Source organism: Ambystoma mexicanum, chromosome 6q, assembly GCF_040938575.1.
Source record: "Ambystoma mexicanum isolate Mex_15411 chromosome 6q, UKY_AmexF1_1, whole genome shotgun sequence".
NCBI lineage: Eukaryota > Metazoa > Chordata > Amphibia > Caudata > Ambystomatidae > Ambystoma > Ambystoma mexicanum.
In genome coordinates this window covers 1,483,762,398-1,483,780,613 of record NC_090937.1, presented here as the reverse complement: position 1 = coordinate 1,483,780,613, position 18,216 = coordinate 1,483,762,398, and the positions used below count along the sequence as shown (strand labels likewise).

Sequence of the window (18,216 nt, the reverse complement as noted above, 5' to 3'; positions counted from 1 at the left end):
ACGGGGTGGCCGGATCTGGTGCCGTGGGTGGAGGAAGAGCCATCCGTCATCCTCTGCATCTCCGACTCAAGCGTGTGGAGGGGAGAAAGGATGTCCAGTGAAAGATCTTTCGGCGGTACCGGGGGGGGGTTGGGGGGGGCACTCTGCCCAGGGCCCTCGTTGTCTCAGGGCACGTCTCCGCTCTCTATATGGTAGAGGGGAGGCACAGAGACCCCTGCCAAGATGCTCTAGTATTGGTCGACGTAGTCGAGCAATCAAGGCCTAGCTTCTCAGGAGGTGATGCAAACTGGTTCTTAAGTACAGTACAGTAGCAGACAAGAGTGCATGCGTGGAGCAGACAAGAGTACACAGGGCAGACTGGAGCGCGCGGGACGGACTGGAGCGCGCGGGGTGGTCTGGAATGCACGAGTGCGTGGAGCGGACCGGAGTGTGTAGAGCAGACTGGGCTGCACGGAGTCGATTGGAGTGCATGGAACGGACTGGAGCACATAGAGTTGCGTGACGTATATAGTAAGGTTTGGAATGCAGAGAACATTTGAAAGAGCATATAACCCATCATTTCATACCACTATGCTTACTCTCCCCATTACATCACCACTCAACTAGAACACAGAGATACTATGACACCATTCGGTACAACTGTTGTCATACCAACATCCGCCGCACACTCCACATCATTCTAAGTAAACACTGCTGGTTACACACCCCCCCAGCCAGGCGCTCTCCTCAGGCCTAACGCAGGCACATCCGGTCTGGATAAATCCTGCCAGAACGAACACATACTCCTGATCTCTCAACCACCACACCTACCGCTAAGAAGCAGCTATTGCACAAATACCCACCAGCTGCACACATACCCGGTGCTCACATGCACTTTGACTCTCTACTGATCTGAACTTCGGTTCCCAAGGGCGTTCAACCTACCAGTGCCTTCAGACCATACCAATGGTATATAAGGCACTATATAAATGCAAAATAACAATAACAATAGTAGGAACATTACAAGCATCAAGAATCAAAGCAAGAAAAGTATAGGGTTTTTGGTTGCGTGCTCTATGATGGGAGGACGGTGTGGTCTGATAACTGCACCTTGACCAGGAAACCCTGACAGTCGGCTGTAAAGAATTGTGAAACAATTGGTGAAGCAAACCTGAATATGGGTCAAAATGACCCAGTGTTTCCTTTTGAACTTTGAACAGATGAAACCAACGTGAGTGTGGTGCAAAGTCTTGGGGGAAGGGAACCATGGGAGTCAAAAAACCAGAGAACTCTGTCCTTGGGAAGGGAGTCCCAGGACCTCTGTTTATTGTGAACTATGCTACATTCGAACCTGGAGAAGGTCATTTCAGAACTTAACCAAACACTACTGTAATGTACTTCTACTGGAACTGTATTAAAACTGAAATGGGGAATCCAAGAAGAACTCCACTGAAAGTAGCTTAGTCTTTACATTTGAACACATATTTTGCTGAGAAGATTCCCACACCATGTTTTGTAATAGTTGAGAGGACAAGCATAGGTTTTGACATAGATTATTTTGGATTTACAAACACAAACTTCCCTTAGTTTCTTTAGGCAAGGAAAATCACACCATAGTATAGGGCATCACACCATTCCGATCATTAATAAAGTTTAGTTTTGAACTATACATCTGTTGTCCGTCATCTCTCTTGATACCATGCCTGTCTCACACCCTGTAAAGACTGGTAGGGGGTGTCTGTACTTCCGCTCTCTATATGGTAGAGGAGAGGCACAGCGGACCCCAGCCAAGATTCTCTATAAGGTAGCAATGGACGAGCAATCAAGGCCTAGCTTCTCAGGAGGTGATGCAAACTGGTTCTTAAGTACAGTGTAGTCCCCAAGCACCCACAAAGGAATGTCCACACACTGTATCGGTTAAAACAGTCTTTATAATTAATATTCAAGGTCATATACACGATAACTCACTTTGTACTCCGTAAATCAACAATGGTAAATATGTACAGTTCTAAAGTGGTACCACTAACGTTACTCGATCTTATTCAAGTGCATACGGTCAGAATGACACACAGATCAAAATAAAGAGGAAACCAGCAGTAGAGGAAGGAAAGCAAGATGGTTGAGCAATAGGCAGAATACTGGCCCCGATACCTAGACACAGTTCTGTGTGGAGAGCCCCCCACCTGGGCAACCTGTAGAAGAAAGATACAAACCCAGTCCATATATTGTTCACCCTTAGACTTCCCAATAGTTCTGCAACCCCAAAGTACCTTGGTGTTGTAGCGTGTCGGGGAAATCAACCCTTCTTGAGTGTCCTCCCTTTCAGGCAGGAGTCACGGGTCGAACGTCCAACGGAGAACAGGAGGAGCTATGACGGTGAAGTGTGGCCGCGTCGTTCTTAGTGGTGCACGTTGACGGGGGAAGCGTAAACGTCCTGCCAGGAAGAGGCATGCGGGGCACCTCAGTGTCGATAGTTCTGGACCGCAAAGAGTTGAAGAACTGTGGCCCAGCAAGGGCATCGAGTCGTCGGCGTCTATGGTCTTTGGGTGGCAGGAAACCCACCGGTGGATGCTCTTCGGCACATCGACGGTCAGGCCTTCTCCAGCAGGATACAGCGGCGATGATGCTGACGAGAGCGTCCGTGGATCAATGAAGTTCTTAGGCAACGGGAGCACGGCGGCTCCGGTCGGCGACAGTGGCGGACAATAGTCTGGGTGCTTCTCCTTGGAGTTCCGCAGCAGTCCCCATATCAGGTCGGCAGCCTGTCGAAGGTCTGTCTACCAGGGAGCTTAGGCAAAGATCACCAGTGCACGATGGTCCCTCGTGGCTCGGGAAGAGGGCGCCTTACCAGGTCCTCTCTGGGTCAGTTCCTGAAGCACAGCAGCTTTCAGATTGCGAAGGAGAGCAACAGTAATAATTCTTGTCCAGCAGGGTTCAAGGTTAAGCTTCACTCCAGTTACTCGTCGTAGTGGACTTCAGCTTCTGAATACGATTCCTAGCAGTGAGAGGTCCCCAGATATACTGTTGATCTCCCATGCATTCCGCTGGGTCACACTCAAGCATCCAATCACGACTACCGGCATTCATGCAGGCAGCCAATCAGGCACACAAGGTATTCAGGCCATTCACTTCTCTCCAGACACTCACAACAAGTTGTGTATTGGGACAAGTACTGAGCCATTCAACACTCCAAGCTACATTCATACCGGTTTCGGGCAGGGCTGTCTCAACCATTGTGTCAAACACCAGATACTAGACAGTCGCAGCATAGAATGTATATTCGTCACACACTCCATTCACCCAGGTCCCACCCACAGGCGTACCCACAACATACGGTCGCTGAGAAGGCTCCAGCCAGTCTGGTCGGCACAACCCCACACTACCATATACGGAACTTCCACCCAACAGCCAGTCAGGGGGAAGGGACAGAGGCAGGGCTTCCCAGGATTGCAGGAAGATCAGGGTAACAGGTGATGGAAGGCAAGAGGCCATGGGGGCCATTTTGTCTCCATCAGGAATCTACCGATTCAAATGACAGGGCCTGGGCATCCCAAAATGGAGGACGCTCAGGGCACCAGTAATTTCAGCACGGAGCTGCCACCAGCCCGTACTCTGCTCTGTGGGTCACACACAGGTGCCCAAAAAATATACACTAGGGGCATAGGGCTGTACCCCTACCCATGGGTGCCATAAGGATATCCCACGGTCTGTTCACCAAACCAAAGGAGAGAGAGAGCTGCACCGCCAGGAGTCCCACATGACTCCTGCACGGAAAACACGACAGAACACACGATAAAAACAGCAAAGGATACGGAGGCCATGTCCCTCATGCATTTCCAGCATCACAGTAATCATCTACATGATCGGTGTGGATGGAAAGGAACTTATTCTCCTCGGCCGAAGAAATGTCAGTTCCTTGGAGGCCTTCACCGCCCCCCTTTCTTTGGGTCCTGAGGGGGGGGGGAGTCGGTCTTGGACAGAGGTGCGGCATCCTCTTCTCTGGGGTCTTCAATAGGCTAGTTCGAAGCCTCCCTCCTTGGAGGAAGAGACACCCTGGCCGCCGTCTGAGTACGCCCCTACGTCTTCGAGAGTAACGCCACCACCGCCTCGATGGAGGGGGATAATTTTGCCTTGTGCACCTGGGCCTTCACGTAAAGGCCAGACCCCTTCTCTTGCTTGGCCTTCTCCTTCGGGACCGGGTCGGATACTGTACCCTGATTCGCCTTCTCCCGTTTGGCCTTCTCCGGATTATCTCTCATCTTCCCCGGGTTGGCGGTCTTCCTCTTGGACGAAGAACCAGAGTGGTGACTGGAGATGGGATGACAATCGCGCCCGGACCTCCGCGGGACCCACAGCAGCAGCAACCCAAACTGAAGCAGACTTGCGGTGCTTGGCCTGGGTTTGGGCCCCCATGGGTGGGGTGCCCTCAGGGTACTTTGAAGCCTGCTCAGGTTTGCCAGATCCAGGAGAGGCATGCCCCTTGTTATCACCCGGGGCAGAGGCCTTGGCCTGCAGCCACGACTCCAACCGTTGGTGTCGATCCTTCATCGTGAGCTTCATGAAGCTATGGCAAATTACACAATCTTCCTTATGCGTCGGGTGCAGGCAGTACAGACACTGGGAAGGTTTGTCGTCATGTACACATTTCATAAATCAGTCGAAGCAAAGCTTGAAGAGGGAAGCGCCGGCCTTCTCATCCGACATGATCCACGTGGTGTAGGCCTGAATAACTTCTGGAAGCTTCCAAGAAGAAGAGAGGGGGATGGGGATGAAAGATACCGAAAAGAATAAGTGACGGAGTACACAGACTCGACCGACTGAAAAATACTGACCGAAAAATAGAGTTCATTTTTTTTTAAAAAAGCAACAAAAAAAGAAAAATGCAGAAAAGATCGAAGAATGAAGCACGAGGACTCCAAACACTTGAACGTGTGGTAAAAATCTGAAGATGGCTGCCAGAGGAGGGGCTTAGGAAGAGGACAGTAATTGGCTGGGGACAGTATGACCCAGAGCTCAGTGATTGGTTTATAGGAGAAAGTTTAGAAACAAAACTGAAACCAATTTCTTTTACCGAGGATTCCCAGCATTCATGCCAAACCCCATGCTGGAGAACTCCATTACTCGTAGATGACTGCCAAGGCCAACTACCAAAACATAGCCAAGGTCAACAATGACAGCAGAACCCTCTTCAAGCCATCAAGCACTGCAGGAACCCTCTGTCCAACCCATCCGTATCGCACTCCATCGAGAAATTCACAGCCATCAACAATAAGATCAGCATGATCTGCCAACGCAGACACCAACGCTATAACTGACAGCACACTACACACCATCTCATAAAACGACAACTACCTGAGCAACTTTAAAGACACTCACCAAGACCTCACACCAGTTCTAGAATCCCTCAAGGCCACACCATATACTTGACAATCAAGGCTCATTGACAAGGCACAACGGCTTGGCACCAACTTCCTCTCCTGCGGAAAATCGAGCCCTTCATCCCATATCTCCCTCGTTTCTCTGCTCCCTAACCTTGATCTTCATCCTATGGTTGTAAAGCGCTCCATTACTTCATGCAGCTAGGTCCGCGCACAAATAAATATGCTAATAATCATCATCATGTGTTAGTAAATGGCAGACTAGGCTTCTTAACCTTTTTAGTGCGGAGGACGAGCCATCTCATCCTTCGCATACTAACAGTTCAGAGGACGAGCCAGCTCGTCCTCCACATTACTTGCTTTGGGGGGCATATTGCACCCGCATCCGGAGCAGTGATGAGATTCCTGACCACCAGGCTGTGAATGTGAAAATGTCGCCTTCCATGCCCGGAGAGCAGCCGTGATGAAGCAAGGCAAAACATGCAACTCTGTACAGAGTGTGGGATGGCGCTATGGACCAGACCTCATGTAAACTCACCCCCTCCCCGCACTCCTAAGGAGGAGCACATCCTTGCTGCTTCCCTGGGGAGCAAAGTTGGCGTTCAGGCCCCATTTTTCCACTCCTGGGAATCAGCAAGGACCATTAGGCCTACAGGGAAATAATTCACAGAGGTGCCTTCTTTGGGGGAAGATTGGTGTGGTGCCCCCAAGAAAGGAAAAACATACCAGTGTATACTGGTGAACTTAGGGGTAAGTAGGTGGGGAGGGAAATGACCCTGTGCCTGTGGGCCAGTCCTCCCAGGAATCCCACGCCCATGGAGCTGCTTCAATTTGGGGGCATTTTCTACCATTTTGACAGCCCAGGGGAGGAACAATGGCCACTAGACCTCCAGGGATTCCTGTGGGGGGGGGGGTCACTTAGCAGATCAGCCGCACTCTGTACCCAAAAGGAATGCAATGTTTGCCCTCCCTGGGGCAGATCGGCAGCATAACCTGCTACCATAGGGTAACATTTTATATGGCCGTCCTGGAACGCTAGCTGGGTCACGTTCCAGGTTCTCTCCAGGGAGGGAATAGGGTTCTGCAGGACTGCCGCTGGGCCGGGCAGGTGGGGGACAGGGGGTTGGGTTTACCCACATGGGAGTCAGGTGCCAAGGGGCCGAACCCCATGCCGTCAGAGCTCTGGCCTGGCCGCTTTTCAGGTTTTTCCTCTAAGAAGGGACGAGGGCCCCCGTCGAGGCAACCCGGGACCGCCGTTGGGCTCAAGCTCTGGTAGGGCCACAGAACCTTTCCTTCCAGGGAGGGGCAGGTTCCTGGGGACCGCCACTGGGCCTGGGGATGGTCGACAGACATGGGAAAGACAGACTGCCAATGCCGGGGGCAGCACCCCCAGCTGTCCTGGAGTTCTGCCTGTGCCACATTAAAGCTTTACCCTCCGGGGAGGAATGAGGACCCCGCTGGGGCTCTCCATGACTGCCGCTGGGTTGGTGGGGGTGGGAGGCGGGTAATGAGTTTGGTCAACCACCATGGAACACCCAAGGCCAGGGGCAGCACCCCGGCCGTCCTCAAGCTCTGGCAGGGCCAGATTAGAGCTTTTCCCCCTTTAAGTAGGGAACAGGGTCCCTGCCGGGGCACCCCAGGACTGCTGCTGGGCTTGGGGACGGTCAACTTTTTTTTCTTTACGGCTAGGTATGTGCGCCCACTATGCGAGGTCTGGTTTTCATATCTGGGTCAACGTGGGACATGTGGTGTTCTGCAAGCGTTTCAGCCATTACAACTCTGCAGTGCATGCTGGATACGAAATAACAGCACGATTCATGCAAAGGAGACCTCTTTGGATTCCGACGGGTGTCATTTTAGAAATGCGGGGTACCCAGTTTTCCATGGTGGCTGCGACACCCCAGTCCCCCAGTCCTAAATGTCTGCCCAGCCTGCAAGGCTAAAAACAATGTTGATTGTTTTGCCAGAGCACCAGACATACCTGTACTTTAGCCCTTTCAGACTCAGCCAGAGCAAACACGGTGAGGTACCTTTTCAACACGACATGTGGGGATGTGGGCAGGTAAACATTTTATTCCTAGTACGTTTGTGGTTTCCCCTCACTCCACATAGGGAAGGTGTGCCGATCTCACAAAAGAAAAAGCCAAGGATAAAAAGTATTCCTCTACGGGGTTCGAGCCATTTAGCTCCTGCTTCTACCATAGTAGAGCCTGGTTAGCTTGAAACCAACAACTACCAGGAGCTACTTTTGGCTCAGAGGGCCAGCTGGTGCCTTCTTAACATGTAAATGTGACATTAACTTTGATCATTTGAGAATGTTAATAAAGAAAAATTAGAACACATCTAATAAACATTTAAACACAATGGTCCATACAAAATGGACACAAATTTAAAAGTTTCATCTCTGGAAGCTGCTGGTTACCCTGCAGTAGCTCCTGTCTACTTGGTGATGCCCGACACACAAGAGCTGGCTTTAGCTCCTGCTCCTTCCATCTCAATTTCGAACCCTGCTCAAAGCTTGAGAACAGGAATTCTATTCTTAAGGAAAACAAAAGGAATATAAAATCCGAGAGCCCAAAGTGCTCCCAGCATCACTGCACACAAGATGCCGTGTGCTGAAACAGATGGCAAGACTCCATAAAATACAGTAAAAAAGGTTCCATGGTCAGAGAAAAAAGAAACAGTGGGGGAGGCGGGCCCATTCAGGAGACAAAAGGTCCAAGAGGCCAGCAAAACGTCCTGGGGGTCTCACATGTAGAGGGGATTTGGCATAAAAATGAACGTTCTCCCCAACAATCCCAAGCAATCATGACCCCTCACGAGGTCTTGAAGGCTGTTAGCACACGTAATGGTGCAACTAAAAAGGAAAGATGTTTTACTGTGGAAAATGTTAATTTACTCGAGCATGCACTAGTATCAAACTTCATTGCAGTATGTTAATTTGGGGATAAGTGCATTTTCCTCCAGTCTATTTTTACACAGCTGAAGACATTTTTCCCCGTGCTGGTGGTCAGGCTGAATATCAAAGCAAAATGTCTGGAATGCGGTATATACCAGAGACTATAGACTGCATTCCAATTGGCTGAGATGCGGCCTACAACGGAATGCACGTGCCAATAGGAACTGTGTTATGTTGCCTTTTTTTGTGTACACATTAACAGCATTTCAGTTTTTGGGTCTTATTTCAGATTGAAATCTTAATAACGCAGAACATGATGTAAGGCTGCGTTTCGAATGTTAGGAATAATACCAATTTTAAGACCAGTTACAGATTACATTATAAAAAGGCTTTCATTAACAAAGTAACGATACACGCCATAATGATTTTTCATAAACAGGAGCGCTTTATTCAATCCATTTTTTTTTAAACCACTTCTATAGCAATGTGTTCATGGGTTAGTACAAGTGATATAAAACAGTTCCATTTCATTTTTACACTAAAAGTATTAATGAGTAGGACCCTCCCACACAAGAGCAAACAGATTGTATGGCTAGTTCTTCCTCTCTTTGTACAATCAATCTATCTGCGCCACAAACCAACAGTCGACACATGTGGATATAATGTCAAGTCTTTATCTTTATGCAATGTGCCAAATGTACCTGTGCTCTTATATGCGGCTTTCAACGGGACTAAAAAGCAGTTTTCCGGATTCCAGTTTCCCCTTAGCCCGACGTGCAATTTCTCATATCGCCAGAATGTTGTATATCTGCTAAGCAAAGTTCCTCCTTAACTAACATCAGCTGCTCACCCACGATGTTCGTTACTTTCAAATGCAGTTTGCAAGCCCCAGAGTTCGTGCTTCGCCTCTGGGATTCCGTCAAATGTATGTGCTCTAGTCAATGTTTAACAACGTACACACTACCAACTGATTTTTTTACATCTATGAAGTGTGGCAATTCCCATATAAATGGATCACCTCAGTGCTGGCGCCATATCCCTTAGTTTCATGGTATGCAACGTGTTATTTTATTTACTGAACAAACCACGTGTTTTTTTAATTATGAAGGCAAGATTTGGAGCAGTACCCTTTGGGTGCACTAAAGCAACCTTGACCTCCTGGCAATAGGAACCCAACATGTCTGTTCTATACAGGTTGGTAGTGTGTATGAGCAGCCAAGCTTATCTGAAGAGGGGTCAATGTGAGCAATAGGGGAGTTACATAGAGATTCACAGTGACAAGTATCCAAATAAACACTTCAACTCAGTTTCTGGATTAAACAATCCAGAATGTATTTAACAGTCAGGGCAATATAATAGTAACACACAAATACACTCTTAGTTTCTCTAAATCTGCAAATACCCATTTGGGATGGCACACAGATATGTCCCACACCCTCAGGTGACTAGAATAGCTAGGACACTGTGGACATTAATATATCATTGGTACATTTACAGAAATACCGAGATAAGCGTCAAAGTAGAGAGATTCAGAATAAAACAAGAGATCGCGCATATATTCTGAAGCAGGTAAGTACTTTTGAACCCTCCCCCAATGCAAGGCAAATTAACCCTTTACTGCAGGGAAGTAAGCCGCAAGCAGGGACATTGAAGGAGCCAGGCCAGCCAATGTCAATTGGGCAAAAGTCTAGGTAAGCTGAGCACTACTTGCAGCCAAGTAAAAGTCTCCCACAATGTTTTAGAAGTCTTTGTAGAAAAGTAGGGTCACAAACTAGGAGGCTTGGGAGATGTAGAAGATGCAAGCAACTCTACAGAAGCAACCAAGATAAGTCTCAACTGAGATCAAGTAAGGCTACCAGAACAAGAGGCAAGTCCTCTCAAACTTTACAGTACCTTTGTTTAGAAGAAATGGTTCCAGCTGGCTTCCGTTCCTGGGTGACTTTGCAGATCCTGTTGGTCCTATGCCTCAGTCGTGGGGACAAGAGGGAGGACTTCTGGGGACTCCTGCAACACAATGGGGAAGTCGGCGACAGAAAAGGACAAACCTCTATTCAGCGGCATTTTGCGGTTTCAGCTCCTCGCGTCTCAGGAAATGGCACCACCACGGTCTCACGAATACCACTCTGGACATATCTCAAATCTGGGATCTAGCACTTTGAGGTGGCTCAGGCTTGGTCAGTCCTGCTTACTGGGAGACCAGAGGATCTTCCAGCAGATGGGGTCTGTCTTAAAGGTGATGCACTCCGATTGGTGTTCCTCTCCCTGGCACTTTCATTCCAGCAAATACAGCCAGCTCCGAGAGGATTTCCAAAAGATTTCACTTGGAATTGATTGGTCCCACCAACTCAAGGGGAAGAGTCTTCCTTGCAGGGCTTCTTTAGTCGAGGTGAAATCGGAGCTTCAGCACAGCAGCAGGGCTTCACCGGGCAAACCAATGGTCCAGGAGTTGCAGCAGGCGTCTATTCCAAGTTCTTCTTCGGATTCCTTTGTTCAGTCGTCGACTCTGCCTTCCAAGCAAACAAGCCTTGCCTTCTATGCAGGTTTCTCCCATGCATTCCAGGCTAGCTGTCAATCACACAGCAGGGTGGCTGTCCTTGCCTGACAGCCAGTCGAACAATCACCTTTGGTTACATTCCTGTAACAAAGGGGATTAAGCCCTGCCAGACATACTGGAACCAGAGACGGGCTTCACTCGTGAATCCCACCAAAGACAAAACGAACAAACGGATCAAATCTGGTTTGGCGCACAGAGTAAATCTCAAGAAGGACCTTTCCAACAAGAAATGGCAAAAAAAAGAAGACCGGGCCATTTTGACAAAATGGGAACCCATGGGTGCCTTACTGCAGCGCGAACGCAGCCCGCGGTACAATCTCCCAATGGTAGTTAAAAGTAAACCACTGGCACCAGCCATTAATTGTAGAAAGGGTAACATAACAAAGAGTAACTAGACAAAGGGGATACCAAGTAACTCCTCCAGCACCCTATGGTAAAATAGTGTGTGCTGGGTCTAGAAAGCTACAAATTATAAATAAAGTCAATTTCATTTCCCTGCTCTTGGAAACAGCAGTTTCAACCAAGATAAGGTATTTAAAGCTTTGGGACATCGAAGACATCCCTGTGCCACTGCACTGAAGGTGCAGTGCGTTACAATGCAAAGATGATGCCTATGGAACTTGTCAGACTCCAAAACCAGAAAGAAAACGTGTTAAGAATCACAAAAATTAAAAAGTCCTAGAGTCCAGCAAAAGTGCTGGGGGTCTCTAAGGTAGGGAGAATTCTCATGTGCTAATTCCTCTCTAACAGAAGGGATTAGCACAACACATCTCAGGTCACAATTACCAACAACTACATTACTGTATACTTCCAAAGGCCTTCCCCATATACAGAACGTGAGATACTGCTCACTTACTCTGGGTGCTTATTGCGTCTTTGCCAGCGCGACCGGCAGCTCTGGCTCTGCCTGCGCCAAGGTACTCCACTGGAAGCCTAGGTTTCAGCATGACCGGCAGCTCTATATCCGCCCGCATATGGTTACTCCACGGCATGCCTGTGTATAGCCCCAGGCGCCATCGGCTGATCATGTGATGAGCATTCCCTTTTCCCTCGTGACACTATTGTCCCATTGCCCCGATTAATCTCAATGAGTCCATAACCGGAGCCATCTTAGAAGAGGTAAATCCCACAAATTGATTATGCTAGTAAACCTCTGGTAACACTCACAAATTGTAGTTGAATACACTATTTCATTCCTTGAATTGCTAGGTTATTCATTATATATCTGGAGATCAAGGTTTAATGCAGATTGTCATAATTATTGGTAAACCGCCTAAGTTTCTACAAACCTTCCATCCACGCAAGCATCTTTTCGTTTTCTGATAATTATAAATCTACTACATATTTTGACAAAGCATGCATTCTATTTCTCAATATTGCAATCATTACTGATATCTTTTGATCATCACTACATATTTTTGTTCTCTGTATATATTAGACATATAGTGCACTATGTCCCAGAATTCTACAGTCTTGCTAAATCATTGCTGGTGTCTTTAATTAACCCTACCCAACACCACTTATGACTGGAAGTAAGAGTATCCTCTCACTAAATGAAAATATTTTAAAACTGAAACACAACAGAACCTTTGTTACCCAGCAACAAGTTAACCGGAAATGCCCCACTAACTGGTACCTCTCTTGCTGACCGTAACCATTCAGGTTAGCATAATATTAAATAACACATTGAGGCCAGATGTCAGAGGGAAAAAAGCCATAAATGTTGGTTCTGGTCTTTTAGCTTTGTTAGTAGACTTGGATAACATTTGATTTACCAGTGTTACCTATTGGTGCCAGATAATCTACCTTCTACTGTACATTTTAGAAGTGAATGGACAGCGAGTGCAGGTTACTGGTACGGAAAATAGAGAAGGCAATATTAAGTTAGCTTACAGAAGAGAACCATCATTTCTTCATAGGGTATCCAACCTTGGTAACAAGATGGCTGTTATCCCTTGAAACCTATGTTCATCGTAGCTCAATCATACATTCTCTGCTCATTCAATAGAAGAAAACTAGAAAAAAAAAAACAGTACAAATCTGTAGAAAGCAGATCAAAATGCTTATCTGCAACGTCTCTATGTCCATTCTAGAGCAAAGCAGAGAGAGTGCAAGGAATGCTGCAAGTCTACTGCTAGTAGTACATAACGACTACTTGCATACAGTATACAACGAATTGGGGTGACTGGTGCTATAATTTGTGATAAGGAACCTAGTTTTAGCAGTGAGTGTGATGCATTTTTTGAGGAATTACATATCAAAGAGACTAGTAATTACTTGGATTGCCGTCTCAGTTATAACAAATCAATTTAGCGATTTGTCTCCATAACTAAAAGGGCTGGCATTGCACTGATTGATGGCTTGCAGTCTAACGGAGTAAAAAGGCTTGAAATATATACCTGAAAAGATGTAGGAACACATACTATATGGAGATCTTCCTGCTTTACCCTTTCAGCTGCAGAAAAAGGAAGCATGCAATCAGTAACCATAGCATTTACTACATGCAAAGAGTGCTGACAACATTCCCACATTAGATTAGATTTACAGGCCAGACCATGCTCGTCTCTACTGCATATTGCACCATTTGTGAATGAAGTCATTAGGAAAAAATAGAAGAATTAGGTTGAAACTTTTAATGCGTGCAGCTTAAGTGAATTAGACAGTTTTGACATACCTGTAATTTTGGCCCGGCTACTTATGGAGAAAGTCCCTATTCCTCATTGCCAACATTAGACATGTGATCTTGGGAAGCTAACTGAGCAAATGGAACTAGACTAGTCAGAGGATGGAGCAGAGGATAAAGTTGCCTTCAGTGTAAGCCCTAAAGTACAACTCACATTAACTATTTTACCACAGGTAGCATTCTAAATGATTCTACATGTTCTGTCATGTGTTGGTGTTAGGGAGTTTTACTAAAGTCCACCTATGGTAGGACTATAAACAAACAAACAAAAAAATAAATAAATAAAAAAAACTCACTCCCACGAGTTCAGGGCTCCAAGTCTTCGCTAAGACCTGAACGAACCAAAAGGTTCGTTAGCTATGGTCGAGCAGCCAGACTTAGTCTAAGAGGGCTGTAGGTAAGTACAAAGACATCAGAGCACACTTAAGGCAAGAATAACATTATACATTGTAGTTTCATAAAAATATTATAAACACTAAGGCAAGCCAACATAATAAAATGTCATGTAAGTAAATGAATTCACAAATATACAGTGAGATATTTGCTCAGCATTACTCAATTCACAGGTAGACCCTAGATGATATACAGGTAAGTAGTCAGAGTAGCATTCAAGTTGGCAAATCAATTCCTCAACGAACATTCTATGTAATACAACAAGGATACTGGTAGGTAACGTCTAGGCAGCCTACACTTTAGGGGAGGAGCATCTCAAACTCAGAACACTGGGTGACCAGGGCCTGTGGGCGGAAGACCAAAGGAAGGCAGACACTGTCAAAGATACAAGTTTAGCAGGATTCTTCAATGTTTCAGGTAGGTAAAATGTTTAGGGAGGTTAGAAATAACCCCCCCCCCGATGGATTGTAGCTCACAAGACGTCCTTAGGCCTGGGAGAATACGATTGGGTTGTCCATCCAAAGTGTCGAGGGAAGCTCAGGAGGAGCACAGGTTAGGAGCAGGACATGCTGATGAAGAACACTCTCACCTTGGAGACCCGCCAGTGACCAGACAGCAGCTCCTGTTCGGATTCTTGGCATAAGGCCTCAAGAAAGAACATTTGGTGGGAACAGACAGATGGGAAGCCCAGCAGACGATATTCAGGATACTGGCTGGTTGAGACTCAGCACAGTCTTTGACAGTTGTCACTCGGCAGATTTCCCTCAATTTGTCAGACCCTGACTTGGAAGATGAACAGGAACTTGAAAGACTTGTGTATAGGCGCGTTATAAATGCCATATCATTTCAAAGTCTCACTCTAGGCCCAGAAGGATGCCCACAACGTTCAAGCTCAAACCGCGCTTTGAGAGTCGATGCCCAGCAAAATGGTCCAGGTCCGCTTGCAGCTTTTCGAAGGACGGCTCAAAATGCAAAATGTCTTGAGACTGGTCAGGCCCACCTGTGCAAGGGAGGCAGTCGTCGGTATGGCTCTTACCTGTCATGCAGAAGAGGTTGGAGCAACAGCTGTTCCTCGGCAGGGACTGGCAGTTGCTGGAAATGGCTGCAGATGTCCTTCTCCGTTGGATTATTCTTTCCATTGGGCGACTCGGCCTTCTGCACCAGGACCCTTGCTTCTTATGCAGGAAAGACAGCTGGATTCGCCCTTCAAGCCTTCATGCAAATCTGGGGGCTGGCTGGTCCAAAAGGACAGCCAACTCCCAGTTTGAACTGGATCCAGGCAGACACCATGCAGGACAGACATGGGGAGTTCGATCACCTCCCCCACTTCCTGTCCCTTTCAGGCACTCAGCCTTGGCAGGCTTTCGCAAGGAAGCCGTCCAAAAACAGGACCTTTCCCCACCTAATTAGGTAGAAGGCGGCTCAAGAAAGGACAAGTCATCAAGAGTTTGAGAAAAGAAAGCACAGCCACCATTTTAGGTCAATGGTGTCCAATGTGTCCCTTACCGCAGCTGCAATAGCAGCCCGTGTGTAAAGTTTGCAAAATGTCGGTGGAAATCATCCACTGCCACCAATCATGAAGTTGAACTGGTCACTAACTAGAGAATTACAAGAGAAGTCAAAAAAGGGATACATTGTGTCCCCTCAGCACTCCACATAAGGTGGTGTGTGCCGATTCCACAAAATAGATGTCAGTCAGTTAGGATTAAAGTTTCCCCCGGTCCTTTGTAATGGCCGTTATCACAAGGAAAAGGAAAAGGGCAGCTCAAGGAGCACCCAGCAACACAGCACAGAAAGTGTTGTGTGCTTCAATAATAATTTGCTGATGCCTTAAAAATTGGAGGATACATGACTCCAAACAGATATCCTCAACCCATTTCAGTCAAGCTTTCGCCCTTCTATGGGTACACCGTCAGTGCTGGTGTCTGTGAATGACGTCCTTACCATGACTTTAGACCAAGGTGGAGTATGTATACTGATACTCTGTGGCTGTGGCATTCGATACTGATCAACCACTCCACCCTCTGTCTGCATCTTAAGGAGGTGGGGGTGGTCACTCGCACTGCACTTAAAGTGTGGGAAGGGCCAGCGAAAAGAACTAGGGGAGATTAACATGCATAGGGCGTCAGAGGAAGACTTTGCATCACCCACCATCTGCTCCGATGCACTCACACCCTTGGAGAAGCTGCCGACAGACCTACATTTTTTGGCTACTGGCTCATTTGAGCACACCTCTGCCATTGTTGGAATATAGTAGGCCCTGCAATCCCAATGCCTACACCAGGTATTGCGCTGCATTACATCATGTGTGGGTAGGCACATTCATGACATGCACAGCACAGTCAGTGCAGAGTGTGTGCCAAGAGGTGTATGCCAAAGAACACACAGGTACTGGAAGCCATTGATTGCAGGCATGTTGTGCTACAGCCCCACCCCTGCCCCCCAGAGCGACTGAGCACATGTACCACAACCAGAAGCATTGCCATTAAATCAATGCACAGGTAATCTGCGATGCAAAGTCATCATGCATGTGAATGCCAATATCCCCGGAAGCACTCACGATGGATTCATTTACCACCAGTCACCATTATATCAGGACCTAGCATCGGGAACCTTTGGCAACACCTGGTTCATTGAGGAGTATCGGCTATAACGCACATGCAAGCAGTCACACGACACACACAGACTATGGCAACCAATGTTAACAACCATCTCCACATTTGCAGGGGACAGTGCCTACCCGCTCTGACCATTCCTGAGCACGCTATTCAGAAATCCTGCCACCCCACCTGAGGTAAGGTATAACGCAGCACACTGCCACTACGAATAGGGGCAAACAGGAGCGCACATTCAGAGTGCTCAAGTCACGCTTCCACTCCCTTGCATCATGGTATATTGTGTCCTGCACAGCGTTGCCGCATGGCATGGCATACCAGTAGAGCTGCAGGAGGGACATCGCCCTAAGCCACAAGCACTACCCATCCCCTTGGCAAGCCAATGGGCACAGAGACAGGATGCACGCAATCAGGTTGTGCAAACTTGCCTCGCCTGAATAGCAACCCCTGGGGAGAACACGCAGCGAAACCACATCCTTGGTGCCCTGCAATGATGCCAAACCACAGCACCCATAACAATACCCTGAGAACTTGTCTCCTACAGGCAGAGGATGTGGAGTGTTACTCAGCCCTGGTTGAGGCCTTGGCAGACATTGGAGACATGCAGCATGCTACCAATTTATATAGTTATAGGATTAGATTTCATTTTTGACTTATAAGTGTTTATCCATAGACAGTTTCACCTTTCCCATCATATTATTGTAAATAGTTCATTTTTAATACAAGTTTTAATTCTGTTCATTCCACACTACGTGCAGTCTTTGTGTGCACATTTACTTTTCCATGTTCTCCCAGTGCATATGCTCTGTGTTAGTCAAGTGCATTGGGGCCTCACTGTGTGTCGTTACTGTGATGTTTGTGGATGTGTTTGACATATAGCTAGAGGGGGCACTTGATTATCAGATTCCATTGTGTGTGCAGCGGCAATGCATGTTTGGTGTCCGTGTGCTGTGTCGTTGGAGTGAAGACTTTTGTTGGTGTGTAATGATGGACATAAGAGTGCGATTGTGGTGATGTGTGAGATGTCTCCATAGGTTGTGGTCTCTCATTGGGGATGGGGGATTGATAGTCATTTGTTCATGTGTATTGCCACATATTCCACATGGTTTCGTTGTGTGTTTTATCTGGCGTCATCTAATTTGCCTCCGCACATTTGCTACTTGAGATGGTCCATTGACAACCAAGTGCCAAAGGAACAACTATCAATGTGTATGTGATAAGAGAAATGAGGGTGCCTCACCTAGTAGTCCCCGGGATCTCTCCCTCAGGTGACCAGGGCAGGGTCATCGCCTTTGGATCCAGACCCTGGGGGTGGATCAGTGCATGAGGATCACCTGGGTGATTGGTCTTCGGGGATAAGGGATGAGATAGGATAGCGAGACACAGTATTCAAGAAGATTAATTCATAGGGAAGGGAAGAGTGAAAGTAACGCAGTGAACTTTGAATCAAAGTTTTCCTGCAGTGGTCTGACAAATGGGCCACGCACATTCGAAAGGCTTTGTCATTCGAAAGGGGTCGGAGCCCAACGGAGGGAGACCCGAAGTGAAATAACCTTGAGGAAGGGAGCCCCTTTGGTGTTGAACTTTATCTTAGGAGATCTGAGCCCAACAGAGGGAGGCCAGGCCAGACTCGATCCACGGCTTTTTGAACTCTGTACATTGAATAAAAAGCAGAGCCAGAGTGAGTCATCCTGCCTACAAGGATCACCTTACTC

The 18,216-nt window shown here is 47.4% G+C and overlaps 1 protein-coding gene across 1 annotated transcript in view; it reads right to left on the bottom strand.

The window, feature by feature from the left end:
- Window positions 1–18,216, bottom strand: part of RPIA (ribose 5-phosphate isomerase A) — an 85,206-nt gene that overhangs the window by 49,213 nt on the left and 17,777 nt on the right. Inside the window, exon 3 of the mRNA XM_069632208.1 lies at window positions 13,210–13,265. Coding sequence (XP_069488309.1) covers window positions 13,210–13,265 — 56 coding nt within the window. The remainder of the gene's footprint in view (window positions 1–13,209; window positions 13,266–18,216) is intronic.